Source organism: Borostomias antarcticus, assembly GCF_949987555.1.
Source record: "Borostomias antarcticus genome assembly, chromosome: 4".
Taxonomy (NCBI): Eukaryota; Metazoa; Chordata; class Actinopteri; order Stomiiformes; family Stomiidae; genus Borostomias; species Borostomias antarcticus.
In genome coordinates this window covers 19,174,844-19,196,460 of record NC_140237.1, presented here as the reverse complement: position 1 = coordinate 19,196,460, position 21,617 = coordinate 19,174,844, and the positions used below count along the sequence as shown (strand labels likewise).

The window sequence follows — 21,617 nt, the reverse complement described above, 5'->3', positions numbered from 1 at the left end:
AGTACACCAGTAAAAAAGCTATGATAAAATATTTGTATATCCTATAAAAAATTCACATAAATAGGTATGACTATCACAAGAGTTGAAGAAAGCCAATCACAGACAGCTCTTTTCTCCAAACCAAGTTTATGATTCATTCTTAAGGAGTAGGGTCCCTTTAAATATCTAAAAGAACTCAGATCAAACTCTGGTGTGGGGAACTTGAGGCACACCATAGGCCCAACCACTCACATGACCAAACAGAGATTCAACACACTCCGTTATAAAAAGCTTCTTTTTTTTTCTTCTTTTTTTTTTTTAAAGCGAATAAAAGAAAATGGTGTCAACAACGAATACTAATATAGAAAAAAGGGATAATTATGAAGGCACTCAACTGAGCCAATCATCAGAGACCAGCCCCTTGTTCATAAGTACACTCAGATTCAGACCAAAATGAAGACACACCCTCAGTTGGCTCTTCTCCGTCCCCAATACTCAAATGTAAAGAACACACACACACATTCCAGTTTGGCAGCAGTACTTCACACCTGACCACTAGAGACAAACCGTACATGGTCAAAGCTAAACAACTGCTCTAGCCCACTTCCTCCCTGTCATCACATGGCGAGTCACAGACGATGTCTCAACACGACTGTCAATACGAGCCATAAAACTGGCCAATCACAAAGAGTGACGGTAACGTGAGACCGACGGGCCTAAAGGCCCAGAGATGCCCAACGAGGGCCAACTGTAGGCAAGAGAGCTGATAGTTTACAGTAAGATAAACAGAAGTATTTCATACTCATTTCATTTTCAAAGATAAAATGTATGATAGTGGGCTTGTTTCCTGCAGGTAGCACCATAACAAGAGAAACAACCCATCTATGAACGGATGAAGCCAAAGAACTGCTGCCTCTCTGTAACATGGCAGCATTCTTAAAACCCACCTCAACATTGAGGGGAGCAGGAAAACATTCTCTTTTCTGATCTGCATATGGATAGAAATCCAGTTCATGCGTGCCAGACGCGAGCAAATAAAACATCTGCCATGGAAATAGCTAAAATGCCACACAATATCTACATGTACAATATAACAACACAAATAACGGCAAACACGTACTAATGACATCAAACAGACAACCAGGTGATCTGGTATATGGATGATATACTGTAGGTACGCATGTATAAACATACAAAAATACACAAATACTCAAGCTGAATGTTGACTAAATGTAAATGATTTAAAGGCTGGATGATTTTTAATCCACTCTGAGGTCTCCCAGTAATAGGGGTTCACGGTGTAATATTCAAACATGTAGTCATTCTCAGGAATCGACAGCACTGTAACTACTGTAGGTTGTGTGAGGCTGCTAAGGAGACGACTGGTATTGCATTAAACCAAACATACTTAACTAGATCCTCAATTCAGAAACATGCATGAGCCATAAACATCCAGTAAACATGGGAGGACGTAAATAGCTATTGACTGCACAGAGAGATCTGTGGGCCGACTTCATGAGAAACTGGTCACAAACGAAAAGCATCATAAAGTGCTGGGGGAACAAATGTAAAAATACCTTACAAAGGTTTCTTTTCATGGGTTGTACATTTACTTTTACTATTTCATTGTTCCTAAAATACTTTTTATGTGGTACAAAAGGGACATCAACAATGTGTTATAAACCCACAGTCTGGTCCTGGAGACTACAGAATATTGTGCTAACGCGCACCAACATCTGTACAAAACCACATTGCAAAGTGCTGTACTGAGAACATACTCTTGAGTTAGCCAATCATTCCTGTGCGATGTGTCATTCACAATAAGAAAACACATTCTACTGGTGTAGTGTCAACACGTAGCTATGTAATCTAAGCATGTTCTTCTCCACCCAACCCAGTCCCAGGTCCATGTCAGGGAATGACACGGGCCACTTTCTGTGACACTTTGGAGCATCTTCTTGAAGACTGTCTTCAGAGGAGAAGGAAGCCAACGTTTAAATGTAACTTTGAGTCAGAACAGGAGCCGGCCACGGAGTTAGGTTCAGGACTTCCACTGCCCACATGCTCCTAGAGGGAGTTGAATCAGGCGTTAACAGCAGTGTCCAATGCTTCGAGCTAAATAATAAATAAATAATTCAATTTATTCATAAAGCACTTTTCATTGTGAGACAATCTCAAAGGTGCATTCCTCACGTTTAAACCACAAAGCACTACACTTTTCGTCCTAGCTTTTACGATACACCAAAACACCACAGCATTTGAAGATGAGGAAGAGTATTTACCCGACACCGACAGCAGGCCTAGTAGGAGCGAGTGAGGTTGTTGCCCTGCTCCTGGAGGCTAACCAGCAGGTCATCTATCTTCTCCATGTTCTGAGAGGCGGTCATGCTGTCCTGCATGCTCCTGGACTCGGACATGGACTGGCTGAGCAGCGACTGGATCTGCGCGTCGCTCTCCCTCTGGTTCTGGCCAGACTGGCTGATGGCGATGATCTGGTCGGACAGGGTGGTCCCTGGAGTGTTTATCAGCTGGCCGCACTCTGTGAACATGAAAGAAGAGGTCGGTCACTCACCACAGCGGGAGGACCCAGGGAAAAACATCCGGTCACCACATACAGCGCACGGTTAAGAGTCTTTACCGTTCAAGGGGGTGCCACTGTAGCTCAACGGGCTGGGGCGCTTACCATATAAAGGTTATTCCTTTCTGTAGCTGCGTGAGTTAGAATCCAGCCCACCTCCTTTGCTGCATATCTTCCCCTCTCTCCCTCTCTCCCTCTCTCTCTCTCCCACCTTTCCTGTCTGTCACCTACTGCACACTGTCCTATCATAATAAAGCAGAAATGCCTTAAAAATATCAACAACAAAAAAAGAGTCTTTACCGTTCTGGATGCCGAAGAGGAACAGGCCGGGCTGCCGGGCTTGGCTGGGCTGGCTGAGATTCCCGCTGACGGAGGTCTGGAACAACGAGCCCGGCTGCTGCACCGGGGAGGAGCTGGTGGTCTGCAGGCCTGCCACGCCGTTCTGCGCGGTGAAGATGGCCCCCTCTTGCAGGGCGGCCATGTTGGACTGCGGCATGAAGAGGGCGATGGGCTGCTCGGGGCGCGTGTTGGCGCTGGGTACCAGCTGCATGGGCTGCTGGTCCTGGAACAGCCCCTGCTGCCGAGGCTCCTGCGGGTTCCCCACCACGGAGCTCTGGTCCTGGAAGGCCATGGGCTCGGAGGCCTCCTGCTGGCTGACGTTCACCATCCTGGTCTGGGAGAAGAGCATGGAGGGGTTCTGGGACTCCTGAGAGACCAGGCTGCTGCTGCTCATGGGGGGCATCTGGCCCTGACCGCTGAACAGCAGACCGGGGGGCTGCTTCGGGGCCGAGAGGGGGTTGCTGCAGAACAGCAGTCCGGCCTGCTGGAGCTGGCTCTGCGAGAGGGTGTTGGCGGGCGGGTGAGGGGAGATGTTCTGGAACATGGAGGCCTGTTGCGGGGGCTGGGGCTGGGGTTGGGGCTGGGACTGCTGCTGCTGCTCCATGGGGGTTCCCTGCTGGATGGGCGAGAGCTGACTCTGGGCCTGGAACACCGACTGGGGCTCGGGGGCGGAGGTCTGCAGGGCGTTGAGGAAGGCCAGCTGCTGCTGCTGCTGTTGGTTACCGCCGGCCGCCAGCTGAGGGGGCAGAGCGCTCGGGGGAAGGAACATGCTGGGGGCTGAGGGGGGCTGATCCGAGAGGCTGGTCCCCCCCAGCACCGTCAGGGTGTTCTGGAAGAGAGCTGCCTGGACCTGCTCCTGGGTGGGAGAGGTTTTCTGACCATGGAACAGCGCCCCCTGGGGGTCCTGCGCCTCTGCCAGGGGGCTGGGGTTGTGGAACAGGGGTGGGGAGGGGTGTGAGGGCACCTGTTGGAGAAATTTGGTCTGGATGGAGAGGAGCTCAGTGGCTTGTTGAAATAGTGCTGCTTGCTGCTGCTGTTTCTGTTGTTGTTGTTGTTGTTGGGCCTGCTGGAAGAGGGATCCATGGTTCTGTACCATGCTCTGTGGGGAACCCTGTTGCTCAACGTTCTCGTCTCGCGATCCACCCTGGAACATACCACACTGCATGGGGATCTGGGACTGAAACAGCTGCTGCTGTAGGTTCTCCAGAACCTGATGTTGCTGCTGCTGCTGCTGTTGCTGCTGCTGTTGAATCTGGTGTTGCTGAATTTGTTGTTGCTGTTGTTGTTGTTGAATCTGTTGGTGTTGAATCTGTTGTTGTTGTTGTTGCTGTTGTTGTAGTTGTTGTTGTTGTTGAATTTGTTGCTGTTGTTGTATTTGTTGTTGTTGTTGAATTTGTTGCTGTTGTTGTATTTGTTGTTGTTGAATTTGTTGCTGTTGTTGTTGTTGCTGTTGCTGTTGTTGCTGTTGTTGTATTTGTTGTTGTTGTTGAAGTTGCTGTTGCTGCAGTTGCTGCTGCTGTTGGAGCTGCTGTTGCTGCAGTTGCTGCTGCTGGAGCTGTTGTTGCTGCTGTTGCTTGGCCATGGAGCTTTCTGACTGCAGTGGCAGGCTGCAGAACCCCTTGGCCTGCAGTTGTGTGAGCGCCTGCTCTAACTGGGCCACCTCATCTGGGGGGAAGTGGGGCAGCTGGTGCTGCTGGGGGGAGGACTCCCCACACAGCCTCCCCACAGCCCCGGTGTTGCTGCCAGACCGGCCCTGCTGGAGCAGAGGATCCGCAGGTACAGGGAAGGGACTGGAGGGGGCGATGTCCTGCTCCTGGATGGTACTCAGCGACTCGGCGCCGGTGAAGACCGTCGCCTGGGTTTTGTCTGCGTCTCCAGGAGGCCGCGGCAGGGGGCTGGAGAACGGGCCGCTGTTGGTGGGCAGGCTGGAGCTCATGTCCAGGGTCTGGGCCGGACACAGCACGTCAGAGTTCTGCTGAGAAGAGATACCACCGGGTGTGTGAGCGGTAGCACGTGAAAACACATCTCTGGATATGTCTGAAATAAATGTATATGATTCGTTATGGAAGCCTGAACTGGAAGAAGTTTCACCTTAAAAACCGCGCCAGACTGGAGGTTGCTGGAGACCTCCATTGGAGTGACCTCCTCTCTCTTCACTAGAGACAACATCGGGGGCATCAAGGCACTGTCAATAGCTGCAGGAGTGGGACAATAAACATGTCTCCATAAATGTCAGGATATAGGACACCAGATATCAGATAACTATCAGACAACTACAATTATGAGCTAGAACAAGGACTCATGATACAGTTTTGTGATAATACGTTAATACGATACTGTACCTTTCATTCGTTCATCGTACGGACAAGGTTTGATGGGAGAAGGGACCTCTTTCTTCACAGATACATCCACTGATTTGGCTGCTGGATCAAACACAGACCAACAGACATCTTCAGCACACAGATCACTTGTAAAAAATGGGACAAGTTTATACGTCAAAAGAGATGTTTATTTTCATTTTCTAAGGAAAAAAAATATTTTGCACACCTGTGATATGACAGGTGCGTAGGAGAAAGCCAGTAAGACAGTAATGATATTAAATGCTCCCACAAACTTTCTACTTCAGCGGCAGATAAACTTTAATGGATCAACGTTTCGGTACGCAGACCTTCAATTTCCCAAGTTCAAGTTCAACGTCAAGTTCACTTGAAGGAGGTCTGCGGACCGAAACTTTGTCCTGTTCATGTTTATCGGCGAGTGATGTAGACGGTGTGCGGGAGCTTCTTTTTATTCTCCTTTTCTGACATCAAACAGTCAACTTCTCACTACTGGAAGTTACTCGATACTCTCGAAAACACCAGGTTGATGGGGATAGCGGCACTCAAAAAGAATAAAGGTGCAAGACTTTGGGCTCAAGTTACGTTGTTCCCAAGTTACTATCAGGCTCATGCGTTTCGGCATTGTGCCTTCATCATATCAGTATGATAGTACCAGCCACTTTAATATTACACATAATTAATGATCACCCCCACCTGTTATGTAGGGGGAGGTGCTAAAACACATTCAGTATACACATGATCACCCCCCCCCCACCTGTGTAGGGGGGGGTTACATATACTACAGTAGCATAACACATTCAATATACAAATATATACACAGCCTCTTTGAGTATTGCACAAGGTCATCCACACCTGTGTAGGGGGAGGAACTAGCATAGAACATAAATATGCAAATCCAACACAAACAGCAGTTCGAGTGGGCTTTGAGGATTATCAAGGGACCATACTAGATATCTCAAACAGGTTTAAGCCTATTGTAACATGTCAGGAGTATGAATGAGTCCTAGTAGGCCTACAGTCTAACTTGTTGCACATTCGAGATAGATAGCATGGTCCCTTGATACAGTAATCCTCATAGCCTTTGTATTCAGTGATGGTTTCCTTGGTACCTTCTATTCTGAGATGATGACTGAATGGTCTCACTGCAATTTTTTGCCTATGTGTTATGATATATTTGTAAATTTCATATGTTCTATGCTAGTACCTAGTATTATGTAAAATATAAAAGAGGCTGGCACCATCATACTGACATGAGGCTCAGATGAAGGCACAATGCCGAAATGTGTCAGCCTGATTGCCTAATAAAAAATTTAACTTGACCCTAAAGTCTTGCATCTTTATTATTTTTGGAGTGCCGCTACCCCACCAACCTGGTGATTTTGACTGTAGCTGAGCCCCCACAGTGAGGTGTCTAGAGGACGCACACCTGCTCTGCATCGTACTCGATACTCTCATTTGAACTACTGCAGAAGTCAAGTTTGTTCCTGTGAAACTTAAACTCAAATCACCCAGTCCAGTCCAGTGCTCATGTACTGTATTAAGGAACAACTATGAGGAAGTGTGTTGTCAGGATGTAAATACAGTGTTGCGTGTAAAGGGCACAGACATGCGCAATATAAACATGTAAGGGTCTAGCGATGTTCTGGGTAGATTCCTGCCCTACAACATCAGGAGGATTCACCCTTTCCTCACTGACGAAACGGTGCAGGTGCTCATCCAGGCCCTTGTCATCTCCCGCCTGGACTACTGCAACTCCCTCCTTGCTGGGGCCCCGGTGTCAGCCATTAAACCTCTACAACTTGGAAATTGAAAAGCTGCTGCTCGCCTGGTGTTCAACCACCCCAAATTCTCCCACACAACTTCCCTTCTCCGTTCTCTACACTGGCTCCCTGTAGCAGCTCACATCCAGTTTAAAACTCTGGTACTAGCCTACAGGGCCATGAAAGGAACAGCTCCCTCCTACCTCCAGGCCATGGTCAAACCCTACACCCCTTCCTGACTGCTACGCTCTGCTACCTCAGGGCGACTGGTTGCCCCGTCACTCCGAGGCCCCTGTGGTCGATCGACGTGGTCACGGCTCTTCTTGGTCCTGGCCCCACAGTGATGGAATCAACTGGACACTGTACTGCCGATCTTTCGCTGCAGGCTCAAAACGCATCTCTTCAAGAAATGCTACCACGACCTACCTCTTAAGCACCTATTGTATTTTAGTTTGCTATTCTTGCACTTTGCCTTCAGCACTAGATTATACTCTTAGTCACTTGTTTTAGAAAGGAGATGCACTTGTGAGTTCTGGCAAGTAGTAGTACATTGGCTTGCAATTAGTGTAAGTTCCTTTGGATAAAAGTGTCAGCTAAATTACTGTAATGCAATGTATTGTAATGTAATGTAATGTAATCATCAACCCTTCTCATCATCATGCAACAGTGCCCATAAGACCTCCAGATAAGCAGCTATATCGTATGAGAATAGGAGGGGGGAACGCTACCCTGTTCCTGAGAAGGGCATGGTTTCCTGTGTCGAGGACAGCCACACAGTTTGGCACGGGGCCCAAGATCCTACGAGTCTACAGAGGCACAACTGAGAGCATCCTGACTAGGAACATCCCAGCGTGGTGTGGGAACTGCTCTGCCCTCAACCACAAAGCACCACAGAGAGTAGTGCGGACTGGCCAACGCATCAGGGGATGAGAGCTTCCCTCCATCCAGGAGCTACACGACGGTTAGAGAGCCAGTAAGGCCGGTGTGATCCTCAAAGACCCCAGCCACCCCAACCATGGCCTGTTTCAGCTGCCGTTGCCTGGCGGACATTATCACAGCCTCAAGGCCCGGACCTGTAGCCTTCGGGAGAGCTTTTTCCACCAGGCAACCGGGCACTTGAACAATGGACGCTAGTGGCCTGTTGCCTGCCTGCCTGTCAGACAGACACAGACTGAGCATACACAAAACATACACTAACGTGTGAACAATGCGCATTTGCACTTTTCTCGAACCTACACTTTACACACACCATAATAAGTTCACTTTTATTGTATTGTATAGCACCGTTCTATTCATTTCATTTCATTTCAAACCTTTATTTATACTCGTGAACACAAATCAACAAAACAAATTCAAAATACTATCATAATAATTAAAAACAGTTACAGCTCGAAATAAATAGGTCTAGAGCCATGGATTTAAACTCTGTGACTGAAGGAAGGACCTCAAGCTTTAGAGTCTGTTGCAAGGTATTCCAAGTACTGTATAAGGAGCATCATGGCAAACATTGCTTTGCACTGTTCTTTTTTTATTATTACTATCATCTTGTAAATTATTATTATTATTATTATTATTATTATTATTATTATTATGTTGTTGTTGTTGTTGCTGCAAGGCTGACGAGCCAGAGCCCAAGCATTTTACCCCCTTATACTTGTATGAAGGATGTAACAATAAAGACATTTTGAATCTTGAAACTTATAGCAGACTAGTCGATTCGGTTGAATGCACTATAGTGTACATAGTTTTTGTGGGAGATTTTTGTACTTTTCTTTACTGGGTCTATCCTATTTGTGCTTGCATTTCTGCTTTCTGTACTGTATGTGTAATCTGTCTTTTGCATCATGTGTCCTGAATGTATCCCTTCTGGTACACATGTTCAGAACATGGTATATAAGGGTGGTTATGACAGACAGACAGACAGACAGACAGACAGACAGACTGACAGACCTGGGTCGGGAGTGTAGGTAAAGGGCTGGACATCGTGGGACCGCCCAGCGTTGGTCACCACGTAGATCCCGACACACACTGCTGACGAGATGCCGGGGTTCTGGTATGGTGGAACCTTCACTATCAAGTGATTCTGAGGGGGGAGGGAGAAAAACGACACATAAATATCACAAGCTGACATCACAGCTCCATTCACTATGCAAACTACAAGGTAGAGTTGGCCGTTATGAAAGCTACTGACTTTCAAATGCATGCAAAACCACAATGTGACTAAGCTGGAAAAAAGGCAAGTGAGGGCAGTGTGAAAGACAACATCAGACATGAAAAACAAAAAACCTGATGTTGAGTAATAGGCCTGATTGATGTGCATAGCACGCCTGTTAAGTCAGAGAAAGTGTAGTTAAAGATGTTAAACATCTGACTGAAGCTCGTTCAGCAAGCGTTCTCAAGGGCGAAGGTTGTTATTCATCATTATCGCTAGGCCTCGGATAATTAGGACACAACACAATGAGGCCACTCAGAACCTGGAGTGAGCAGCACTTTAAGATGATTACATCTAAATCCCTCTACAAATATCAACTGGGCCGCTCTTATGTAACCTCATTAATCTCTGGCATGTATCACCCGGGATCCAAATAACCAGGGAACAATCAGCCGTACCTGATGAAACAGCTCCATGTCTATCTCAGCCTCTGACTTCCAGGACTTCTCATCTGAAGAAGACAAGAGGGTGTTGGCGAAGACGATCACAAATAACTAATCGTACAAAACACGTATGATTTATATAGAATAGAAAGCAGAAGGTTGGTGAATGTACCTGACACGTTCTCCTGGAATATAACTTTCGTGTCCTTGAGGAAGTTCTTGCCGATGATGAAGACCTCCTCCCTGCCCCTCACAGAGCAGCTGTGGAGCGACTTCTTCAGGATCTCAGGCACACCAGCGGGCTGGGCTGTCAGGAGACACACACAGGACACACACAGACAGACAGACAAACACACACACAAATACACATGAGCAGAAGCCTTTAAGACAAACTTGGACCAGGCTCCCGCCTGACTGACCTACCCCCCCCCCCCCTACCTCTCGGGGGTACAGAGCCCCTGGCATGCACAGGGACAGGGACGCCAGCAGAACAGCTTAAACCCAATTGCTCAAGACTACCTTGTGATTTCTTGGAAGGCACATTTGTACTCTTGGGTTACGACAGTAAATGGCAACTGTGTTTTAATTGCACTGCCGGGGAAATGCGAGCTGGCCCAAGAAAACCGTCCGAATGTGTGTCAGTGAGCGTTTAAGTTTTATTTCCCTAATTTCGGATCGTTATCGAGCCAGTAGAGTGAGCCTCGTCGCGGTTCTAATTTTACCTCTGCGGTGCCCCTTTCTCACAAGCTTAAGAAATGCCTAAAGTTGATGTACTGTAAACAAGACCAGACTCCTCCTCCTCTGCCTCCCCCCCTCCCCCCTCCAGCTTTCATCGGCCTCCCTCGGCGCCGTCCGCCTCCTCGGCTCAGCGCAGACGCCGAGCGACGCCACTGGAGATTCCTACGTTATGTTTTCTGGCCAGATATTCCCCCGGTCGGATTCCACTCTGGCTCTCTGTAAACAATGGAAGTCCACACCTCTTTTCTCTTCTCCCTTTTCTCTCTCACCCCTCTCGCTGGGAACGCTCCTCAAACTCGCCACAATGAAACTTCTTATGCCCCAAAGCGGTCTTTCCTGTTTTTGCCACTCCGTGAGCGGCCACACCCTACGTGCCCACAACCAGAGGAACACATGAACGTCTGGGGAGCCTTCACACATCTCTGAGTATTACAATCAATGGGAAAATGACAACCATTAGACTTGGCTTATTTTGGCTACTGGTGCTCTGTTGGAAAACCCACACTGTGTAGACAGGACTGGTAACAGTGTGTGCTTCTGTCTACTGACACTATGGCCTCTATCACAACCACTAATTCATGTTCCTTCTGTCACAACTATTAATTCATGTTCCCTCTGTCCATTCTCCACCTTGACAGACCTATCTAACATGTCTATCTGACCTGATTCAGATTGTATTATTTGTCACCTGTCTGACCCTGTCTATCCAACCCTGTCTATCTGACCCTGTCTATCTAACCCTGTCTATCTGACCCTGTCTATCTAACCCTGTCTATGAGCCTGTCTATCTGAGCCTGTCTATCTGAGCCTGTCTATCTGAGCCTGTCTATCTGACCCTGTTTATCTAACCCTGTCTATCTGACCCTGTCTATCTAACCCTGTCTATGAGCCTGTCTATCTGAGCCTGTCTATCTGAGCCTGTCTATCTGAGCCTGTCTATCTGAGCCTGTCTATCTGAGCCTGTCTATCTGAGCCTGTCTTGCTGTTCCTGATTCTCTGCTGTCCTGGTGGCGTGCCTTGGTCTGGATTCAAGGCCGAGCCCTGGTTGGTGGGAGGAAGCTAGCTATGAATAACCCACAGTCACTCACTGCACAGGATGGAGGACGAGGGCGTTTGTAGCGTGAGCAGAGAGCCGTCGGGCCGCGGGACGTTGACCCGGAACACCAGCCGGGCGCGCGTGCTCTTCTTCTTGGAGCCAGCCACGCCGATACGAGCCTCCACGTCAGCGTTGCGGAGCTTCAGGATCCCCACGCAGTCCACACTGCACACACACACACACACAGACACACACCAAGCGCACACACACGCACACACACACGCACAGACACAGACACACACACACACCAGACACACACACAGCCGTCATTAGGCCTGACGACTGATTATGCTCAAACAGTTGTGACAGAGCATGACTTGTGAGGAGTGACGCAGCAAACGGACAGGAAACACAAACGGATCTGGACGACCGAGGTACATACGCTAGGCTCATGTTGCTGCTGGGGTCCAGGGACACCTCGATGACCGTGGTCCCCTCGATGTCCACCTCCTTGCACGCTGTGGTGTTGCGCCCGGTCACCCTGCACGCTTGGTAGAAGCCGTGAGGCTTCACTCGTCCGGCGTCGTTACCCACAAACACCTGCAGCACCACTGGCTCATTCACGCCCTCCAGCTGTGGATGGAGGAGAAGCACGGGGAACATTGACATCAAGAGACCGTAGCTCAAATCCAGAACGTTGCATTTCAGTACGCAGTAACTGAACGCAGTAAGTAGAGACTTCTAGACTATTTATAGACTTCTATAATAATTCTGGGGCAAGGGATAATGATAGCCAGCTAAAAGAGCATGTTGACACAGGCTTACTGTCTGTGCATTGATAGCTTTATGCTTGGTGCTATGTGTACATAATACTAAGACAAGAGGATGCAAGAAATGTGCCATCATGACTGAGCCACTTCCTTCATGTTCTAACCCTGCGTAAAGAAATGTGAATTATGCAACACATTGTTTGACACAGAGATATGACACAAGAACGCAAACAAGGCAAATATCTGCATGCGTTGCATTCACTGTGAGTGAGTAATAGTAGGGGCCCACACTTTCCTGATGGACATGTCAATATTTGTCTTCTTGTAAGTTTAAGCAGCCTAACCAGATATGTTTTTAACTGCTGGCTATTAAACAATAGTTCAGCGAAATCAAATAACCAGCGGCTAGATGCATTGCATCACCTCTCAAACAGGTCTCTACAAAGCCAGTGACAATCCCTGAATCACCGACTTGCGCAAGTTTATTCACCGAGAAGGCGTTGTGCAACAACGGGCCTGACGCCAGTTGATGCTGGCGTTTGCTGAGAGATAGATAAGGGCACGTAGAAACACTGGGGCTAGAGTTAAAATACTGCCCCCTGTGTGTAAACCCCTCTTGTTTACAGACAAAGGCGGGCGTGCAGGTTGACCTGGGCCGGCCTAGCCCTACCTTCACGGTGGGGAAGCCCTGCTGAGTGCGGTCTTTCACCGAGCCCCTGCTGCCCTCCGTCAGGTAGCGCGCCCGGTGCTGCGTCTCTGGCTGCACCAGGATCTTCAGCTCCTTCCCCTCGCTCTTCTGGGGGTACTGACAGGACAGGGCGCCCCCTTTCTGCGCGGAGGCCTGCGGACCGTCCGAGCAACTGCAAGAGAGGAAAGACCGATCGGTTTGCACGGGATTACATGATTGGTTAGCTTGAATCTAATAGCGACTTGCACGGTGTTCTATCACAAAGGCCCTGCCTGCTTTTGATCCCCTCCCTAAACCGTCTCTGCCACCTGCCGTGAAACGCTCGACGCCACTCATAACGCACGTTGTTGCATGCGGGGGATAATTCAGCGGCCTGTCTCTGTCCTTGTGATAGAGACAGAGGTCAACAAGGGGCAGTCCTTCAGCGGCAAATAACCCCCCCTCTCCTGCTCCTCTTGTCCCTGGCCTTCATTCATCAGCAGAGGAAGGGTCAGTCCTTGGGTCAGTCCCACCGCTGGCACCGAGCTTCCTGTCTCTCTGTAGGAAAGGTACTGACAGGAACTGGACACAGTCCACTGAACTCTTACAAGTTCCAGCCAAGCGGTAACCTATATACATATAAATATTCAGTGTGTGAATGTCTAAGTGTGTGTGCGAGTGTGTGTGTGTGTGTGCACGAGACTGAGACAGAGCGGCAGGGTTAGGAATGAGATCAAACTCTTGATAGTTGCTATGGTGATCCCACAGCTCCGCAATGTGTACAGTCCGGCGGCCCACTTTCAACTAAACTTAGTTGAGTCCATCAGAAGATCTAAAGGGCTTCCCGACTTAACTGTTTATTCAATCCGCTCTGCTTTTTAACCCAGGGCTTTTCAAATAGGCTGTGTGTGATTCACAATGGCTCGCCATTGTTTGTGCCGTGGTATCCTACCACTCCCTACTCTCTGATCTCCCCTGTTCTTTTCAGTGTCGGACCAATGGAAGAGTTGAGCCGGTGGTTTCCGTCTATAGTGTACAAGGTGAGTTGTATTATTTCCTCACACATATTTTGACAAAGGGATCAACTATGGGAATCATTTAAAGAGACTATTCCTCTAGTAGTAACTCCTCTGTTGATGTCCCAATCATAAGACTACACACAGGTGTATATCAATGATTGGTTTAACAGCCTATCAAGTGGACACATCCATGGAATCCTATACATTTCACTTCACGCTGATGTAGAATAGGTTCAAACAGAGAACTTAAAAGTCGCACAGAAATGAAAAAAGCATTCTGTCCCATTTTGGTTCACATAATTGGTCATAGTGTTCACCTATTCAACGATGTATGCCAAAAAAATTACTACAAAAAAATTCTACTTTTGTTGTAATCTTATATCAAAGTATATAATTTCTTACTTCCTGTAAAATGGTAGGTCACATGCAATTACGAGAACAGGTACCTTAGATTTTAGGCCAATAATCTCACGACATCCACCCGTCAATCAACGCTATCCTATCGAATCTGTCTAAAGTTTTTAAAACCCGTCGTCCACTTGTCAATGTTCCAATCAAATTCCTCTAAACATTATGTCCCACCCTCATAGCTTGTTCGTGTCGGAAATACTTAAAACTACGGAAGTTAGATGATCTCAAACGTCCGTTGCTGTGCGACTTTAAACTACACCACGATGTACGAGGACGGTTCTTACGAGGTGTAAAACGGAAACAACGACAATAACAAGGGAAGTTAAATCCGCCGACCAGAGGGAAGTGTTAGGGTCAACAGTGGGATGCAGCCCCAGTAGGGACACCTACCTTCCTTTGGTGGAGGCCTTGCTGTCCGGGCCCAGCTGGGAGAGGACAAAGTGGGGCCCTTTGGCGCTGTCTGCGTCGAACACGTCCATGCTGGCCTCCTCGGCCGGCGCGGGCTTGGGCCCGGGCCGCTGGCGTGGCGTGCGTTTGCGGGACTTGCGGGGCACCTCGGTGTTGTCGTTGTAGGAGCTGGAGCTGACAATGCTGAAGTTGGAGGTGGAGTCGTCCATCCAGATGCTGTTGCTCTGCTCCGACTCCAGGTCGTCCTGGCAGGACATGCGGCTGGTGTCCAGCAGGTCCTCCGGTGGCGGCGAGATGTTCAGCACCGTCCGCCGCTTGGAGGGGGTCATCTGCTGGTGATGCTGCTGCTGCTGGGCCTCCTGGGACACCGTCCCTCTCCCTCCGCCGACCGATCCTGCCCCGCCTCCTTTCTCACCGCCAGCCTTGCAGCCGACGGCGCTCCCGCCTTCGGCGCCAAGCGTCTCCGCCGCCCCGCGGTTACTCCCGGCTTCCTCGGAGGCGGCAGCGCCGGCGTGGGCAGAGGCCTCCTCGCTGGCTGACGTAGCGGAGTGCAAGGCGGAGCTGGAAGAGGTGAGAAAAGCACTGCGGGGGCCTCCCATGGCCAGGGTAGAGGAGGCGCTGGTGGCATCTACAGTGTATACAATTGGACAATCAATAAAGGCATCTCAACCAGCATTGGCTAGCAGTCCCATTCAAGCAGCGAAATTTGTGCATGATTGTTTTATTTATTTCTTTTTTTTTTGCTTTATTTTCTGTTGTCCAATTATAATTTTTTTTCACGTTTGTTTTAATGCATCATGATGAGTGGGTGTGTGAGTGTGAGTTTATGTGCGTGTGTGTATGTGTGTGTGTGCAAATGGGTGTTGTTACTGGAAAAAAAAACTGGAAAAAGGTAGATGTTGGACAAAATGTGAATATCGAAAATCTGCATAGCTGAATATTTACTCAGTGTACTTTTTGAATTATCTGGTGTGTAAGATGATGCATGCCAATTGGGTCTTCTTTTTTTTTGACAGAGGTTCAAAAAATTTAGTTGGGACTGAGCGTAGCCACAGAGACAAGATAAACAAGCTTCTGACCTATGAAGCAGAGAACTGCAGACCATTTTATATGCAGACACTCCCTGCTTCAGAGGGAACTTCCTGGAATAAAAATGAAACAGCGAATGAGCAATAAGAGCTGAACATTAACCTTTATTTGAAACAAAATGGAAAAAAGGGGTCATTGTGAAAATGGAACTTTCGTTCAAGGGTCTCAACAATGTTTTTGGGAAGTCCTAATTTAGATCTTCTCAGCATTCAGTTGAGAGGAAGAGAGCAGCAAATGTCGACTACGTTTCAAAAGCATTCTTAAAACACTGATCATGTACTGGGGTGTATGGTTGGGTACGTGTTTGACGGTGAAATGGAAAAGATTGCAGAAGGCTTACTCGGTTGTTTGGCTACTGTAGTGCTTCTCACAGTCACTCAATAGGGCACAAGAGAACAGTGCTGGAAGATGGTAAAATGATAGAATAAAAGGAGAATAACGATCTTATTCTGACACTCGGATACAGAGTAACCGGTATCATGGAAGAACGTTCATTGTCTTGAGGGCCACAGACTGAGGTGGGGGTTGGGCAGGGACGAAGGCTATATACTGTAGTAAGGTCTAATCATGCAGGTGAGAACTTACGCAAAGGAGCAGCGGGAAGCAAAGTTGGCTATTGAAAAGACACAGATGATTGTTCTCTGGCTAGGCTATATGCATTGTTAGATGCTGAAAATATGTTCTAAATGTTTAGTATCTGTCAATCAGGAAGTTCAATAGAAGCTGCGCTATACGCTTACACTCCTTCCAAAAAACGGAACATACTTATGTCGGAAAAGACTGATGATCTATTGGTAATAAGAATCCCAGATGCCTGTGACTTTACAGTATGTCAATGCTGTGAATTGTCTTTTAGAACAATCTCCAGCCACTCGGTCACTCAATATTCTTCCCACATGCCCGTTCACTTTCCCCATTCCAAATGCTGTAGGTAGAATGTAGGAAGGAACAATGAATGAGTTCAACTACAGCCTTACACACTGCTGGCTTTGTAATGGATAGCATTATCCATTAACACAGACAAGAACTAGGCCATGTTCATGTATGACTGCTATTGTAGTGAATATGTGGATGAAACTACAGAGTTTGGCCCTGTTTCTGATGCTTCGCAACGGCTACATCAGCTGGGCGAGAGACCTGTGATGACAGAAGGAAGTCATGGAGAGAGGGTGCACTGTTGTACTCTCTGACGAACAAGAATGCTTTTAAAAAGTGCAGAACTTTGCTTCTGCTTGTGGAAACCCACAAAACCCAGGAAAATCCCTATACAGAGCATACATGACCCAAATCAAGCTGCATTTCTAATTCCCCCAAAAAACATGTGATCAAGATTTGGACATGCTCACACCTGATTCTGGGATCAGCTACTTAACTGAGCAGATTATACACAAACAATAAAAGGTGAGAGGTGTTTTGAATTTGATTGGTTTCAGAGAGAGGGATGTGTGTTAATTTGCCCTAACGTTACAACATTAAAACACTATGATCCCTACAGACCCCACATGCAGATCCCAAGTTAGGATGCAACTGAACTAGTTCCATTTTCACACACAGCCTGACGTAAGATATGAATATAATAGAAATATGAATGTAATAGAAATAAAGCAACTGAAATACAGGTCAACAGAACAGTGGTTTTGAAATACTGAGGAGATATTCTTGAGATGTAATCTAATGTCGAGGCATTCATTTGATAGATGTGTGCTGAACATGCAGATTGACATGAGGCATTTATAAAACATGAGAATCACGCTGGGTGATTTGCAGCCACTTTTAGCCCCTCTTTTCCAAACGCTTAAAAACACCAACAGAAGCTCGAGAAACAAAGGTGTAAAACAAGTCCACTCCAAAAAAACAACCCCACCCCTGAGCTTTGTAAAGGTTCATTGCTCTTAGTTAGTTCACTCCTGACTTATTTATAGACCCTAAAAGCTTTCTGTAGACTACTGTACATTTGCAAATAATATTATGCCTGAGTAAATCGTCCCATCAGTGACTTGTGTACATTTCAAACAACTGCCCTTTTATGCCCTGCTGTCTCTCTCCAGAGGGGGGAGGGAGGCAATCTTTTTTTTCTCGTCCTCATCTGGAGCGAGTAGCCTTGCTGTGGGTCTAATGAAAACACCAGCAGCCGTGGCTTAAGGCAAGGACAGCGTGAGCTGGAGGAGAGCACGAAACAAAGAAGTTGTTGGGGAGCAGAGGGGTATGCCTGGAGTCTCTCCCGTCTGTCTGTCTCTCCGTCTGTCGGTCTCTCTCTGCTTCCTCCGTAGCCCCCGCTAGCGCTGCAGTCTAAACACGCGAGGCTGTTTGTTTGCCAGGTCTCTCAGTGGAGAGAACCCAGAGTCAAGGGGGTCGGGGCGGGACGGACATTAGAGGACAGGAGAGAAAATAATTGAATCAGGAAGTCTGAGTTATCACAGGAGAATGTTGTGTGAACAGAGGGAGAGGACTTAAATCAGAGACACATGTTAAACACCTCTTCACCCCCAGTCCTTTCAGTCCAACAGCGCTTTCGCTATACGCCATCGTCACTTGAGGTAATGCGTTTACTGTTAACCGTTGCTCTAATGAGAAAACAGATGTTTTGAACCTCTCTACTGTAAGAGAAAAGGTCTGTTCTTGAGCTAAAACCTAAACCCTGTACACTCACCACACTCTATTCTGTATATATCGAGTAATTTGCATTGTGCCTTTCTTTCTTTTTATTGGTTATATTGTGTTTTGTATTTTTGTATTGCATGTGCACTGTCAAGTCTTTGCTCCTGTCCATAACTGTCCTATGTCGTCTTCATCAGCGTATGCCATTACCCTTGACACCTTTCTAGTATGTGTAAACCATGTACATGGCTAATAAACAGATCTTGAATCTTGAATAAATTAAGCCTCCATCCAGAGAGTGATCAGTTTGGATTCAAGAGCCAAGTATTGCCTGATTTTATGGTTATTATTAATAATGATGCTACCTCCTGCAAACAGGACAGTTTATCTGATAACCTTGAAGTGGTCAGAACCAGGAAATGGTGAAAGGGGGGTTCTTCAAAAGGAAACCATCCGTTCCCAATAGAGAGATAGCTGGGCAGTGGGACAGCTGTAGCCACCGATGTGGAGGCCTTCAAGGGGGGGGGGCTCATGTCATGGGCTTGTTTGAAACCTGAGTTGTCAGCTGCTTTGTTGGTGCACAATACTCTGGTTAACGAAATGCATTGCGATTCAATATTCAAATGGGAGAAGCATGAGGGACAAAAGGTAAAGGGGCTTCTTGTATAATGATAGGTTTGGTTGACATCAGAAGAGGAGCAGAGTGCTTACTTTGAGCTAGTGGAGTGCTCAATAGAGTTGGAGGTGAAATACAGGCCTGTCGGTCAAGTAGACTTGTTGCTACTCATCGTTCTATAAAGCTCAAAGTATCTGCAAATCACCAAACATATCAGCTACTCTCAGAAACTTTTTAGCTAAAGCACTCCCAGAGACTGAATGGGATGGCATGGGATTCAAGGTGAAATCAAGGCACGATCATAATAATATCAAAGAAAATAATTGGCCTACTGTAAATGATCGGGCAGCAGGCAACCAATTATGATACCATATTGTAGCATCATAAATGCAAACACTCTCAAATCACCAAGAGACCCATGCCTCCACCAGTGAGGAACATTTGTTTTTTTGTCCACCCTCTTATCCATGACTACACTGTGTCCCCCTAAGGCTAATCTTTTCCATTAACATTTTTTAGAGACAAGACTTTGACATGACAAACTCAGTTGTGATATAATACAATACAAAAGAAAATGAAGTTGCAAAAGCGATGCAGTAAAATGGAACAAAAAGAAAATGAGAAGTGTTAAAGTTGGACCGACCTACTCCCCAACCTGGGTGATTTTGGATGGTTTAAAGGCCCCTGGGACTAAGTCTTCACTACTCATTGACACTCACAAAACCCACCACGACGCCAGTGGGGCCCCAGCTAAAATGCAAGTTAAGTTCATTAATAGCAAAACAACTTGCATCCAGTCAACAAAAAGCAATTCACTTTGTGCATAAATGGAAATAAAATAACATTCATTAAGACTGGTGTTCTGTGTTGGATGTATTGGATGAGTCTAGTCTAAATTGTGGAGCTTGTAAAAATGCCTTTGAAACTCATACAGCAGAGGCAGAAGTAGCTTTTATGGTCCTAGACTGGCATGGCCCTGTGGCCTGGCCAACTGTGACTCTGGGTCAGCATGGGCAGGGGCTGAGGGGGGGGGGGGGGTTGAGGGCGCTTGGGGGGGGTTAGGGCGATTGAAGGGGGGTGGGGGTTAGGGCGCTGGATCAGTCCTGCAGATTGGAAATACGAACCAAAGCAACCAGTCCTTTTCTTGTGTAATGGTCTAAAACTGAGAGCACATGTAGCCAAGTTGAATTGGTTAAACGCGCTCCTCAGTATAAACACCGCCCAGTCGCTGGCTTCTCAGGGGTGTACAGTAGCTGTCCGAAGCTGTCTCAGGGGTGTACAGTAGCTGTCTGAAGCTGTCTCAGGGGTGTACAGTAGCTGTCCGAAGCTGTCTCAGGGGTGTACAGTAGCTGTCCGAAGCTGTCTCAGGGGTGTACAGTAGCTGTCTGAAGCTGTCTCAGGGGTGTACAGTAGCTGTCTGAAGCTGTCTCAGGGGTGTACAGTAGCTGTCTGAAGCGGTGTTTATGAGAGGTGGTCACGAGGGTGGTCGTAAGTCAGAGGACCTGAGGTTGAGCCAGGCGAGGGCAAGTGAGGTCGGACGCGATACTGACTAGCAACGCAGTGACACACACACACACTTAGAACTGAATTTAGACTCTCATAACGGCGTACGTAATTTGAGAGAACCTCCCTACCAAAAATGATTGCTCGTTCGACTCTTTCAAGAAAATACAGTGCGGACAACTTCACTAATAATTCATGATCTTTAATAATAATAATAAATCTTATTTGTAACGTACTTTTCATTAAAAAAATCTCAAAGTGCTGATCTTTTCAGTCTTCTAAAAGAAATCAATAGCAAAATGTTTTTTTTATATGTGGAGCAAAATAGCATTGTACAGCAAAAGCAATGTGAATCAAATATGTCCAGACTGTTTACAATACTAGGCTATATGGCATCTGACGTTGATCTAGAGCTTTGCTGCATCAACACCCAGCTGAAAGAAGTACATTAGCATAACAGCCCCGGGGGGTTAGATGCAGGGACGAAGCTGGGGAGGGGGAAGCCATGTTTTAGGTTGGAGGGGGAAGCCATGTTTTAGGTTCAACAGTGGCACATGGGTTGCAGTAGTGACTGTGATATGCCAAACTATAAATAGTGATGTCAGTAGCAGGCAGGTAGAGGATGATGGTGGTGGGAATGGGGTTGTATCACATTCAGCATGCAGCAGCCTAACCTAGCCCATCTCAGACCAGCCTGACCTAGCCTAGCCCAACCCAGCCTAACCAGGTCTTGCCTAGCCCAGACCAGCCTAGTCTAACCCAGCCCATATCAGCCCAGCCAAACCAGGTCTTACTGTACCTAGCCCAGCCCAGCCTAGCTTAACCCAGCCCATCTCAGCCCAGCCTAACCAAGTCTTACCTAGCCTAGCTAAACCCAGCCTAACCCAGCCCATCTCAGCCCAGCCTAAGCTACCCTAGTCCAGCCCAATCCACCCTAACCAAGTCTTACCTGGCCCAGCTCAACATAGCCTAACCCCGTCTTACCTAGCCCAGCTCAACATAGCCTAACCACGTCTTACCTAGCCCAGCTCAACATAGCCTAACCACGTCCAGCCCAGCCCAGTCCAGCCCAGCTCGTCTCAGAACAGTGCAGGTGCGGAGGCAGAAGCAGTGGGTCCAGAGCAGGGAGGCTGAGCAGGCGGAGGCCTCTGGCAGCAGGTTCAGCTGAGCGG

General features: G+C 47.5%; 1 protein-coding gene across 4 annotated transcripts; it reads right to left on the bottom strand.

Moving 5' to 3' along the window:
• Positions 1 to 245: 245 nt before the first annotated feature.
• Positions 246 to 19,462, bottom strand: nfat5b (nuclear factor of activated T cells 5b). Of its 4 annotated transcripts, none has more exons than XM_084436680.1 (13): positions 15,719 to 19,462; positions 14,622 to 15,267; positions 12,805 to 12,994; positions 11,807 to 11,997; positions 11,417 to 11,589; positions 9,763 to 9,897; positions 9,606 to 9,658; positions 8,946 to 9,078; positions 5,239 to 5,319; positions 4,988 to 5,091; positions 2,858 to 4,871; positions 2,262 to 2,518; positions 246 to 2,046 (listed from the first exon to the last, which is right to left on the bottom strand). In XM_084436680.1, exons 2-12 carry the CDS (start codon positions 15,236 to 15,238, stop codon positions 2,280 to 2,282), a joined length of 3,930 nt encoding a protein of 1,309 aa, XP_084292806.1. In that variant the 5' UTR covers positions 15,239 to 15,267; positions 15,719 to 19,462; the 3' UTR covers positions 246 to 2,046; positions 2,262 to 2,279. The 4 variants fall into 4 exon arrangements, with proteins under 4 accessions (XP_084292806.1, XP_084292807.1, XP_084292808.1 ...); XM_084436681.1 differs by having other exon boundaries at positions 2,858 to 4,868; XM_084436682.1 differs by having other exon boundaries at positions 4,988 to 5,052.
• Between the last annotated feature and the right edge of the window lie 2,155 nt (positions 19,463 to 21,617).

Bases quoted from the DNA above. Each gene is read 5' to 3' on its own strand.
- nfat5b (XM_084436680.1), bottom strand. From the start codon at position 15,238: ATGGGAGGCCCCCGCAGTGCTTTTCTCACCTCTTCCAGCTCCGCCTTG. The intron at 12,995-14,621 runs GTAGGTGTCCCT...CCTCTCTTGCAG, and splicing joins AAGGCCTCCACCAAAGGAAG to TTGCTCGGACGGTCCGCAGG. The intron at 11,590-11,806 runs GTATGTACCTCG...GTGTGTGTGCAG, and splicing joins AGCAGCAACATGAGCCTAGC to TGTGGACTGCGTGGGGATCC.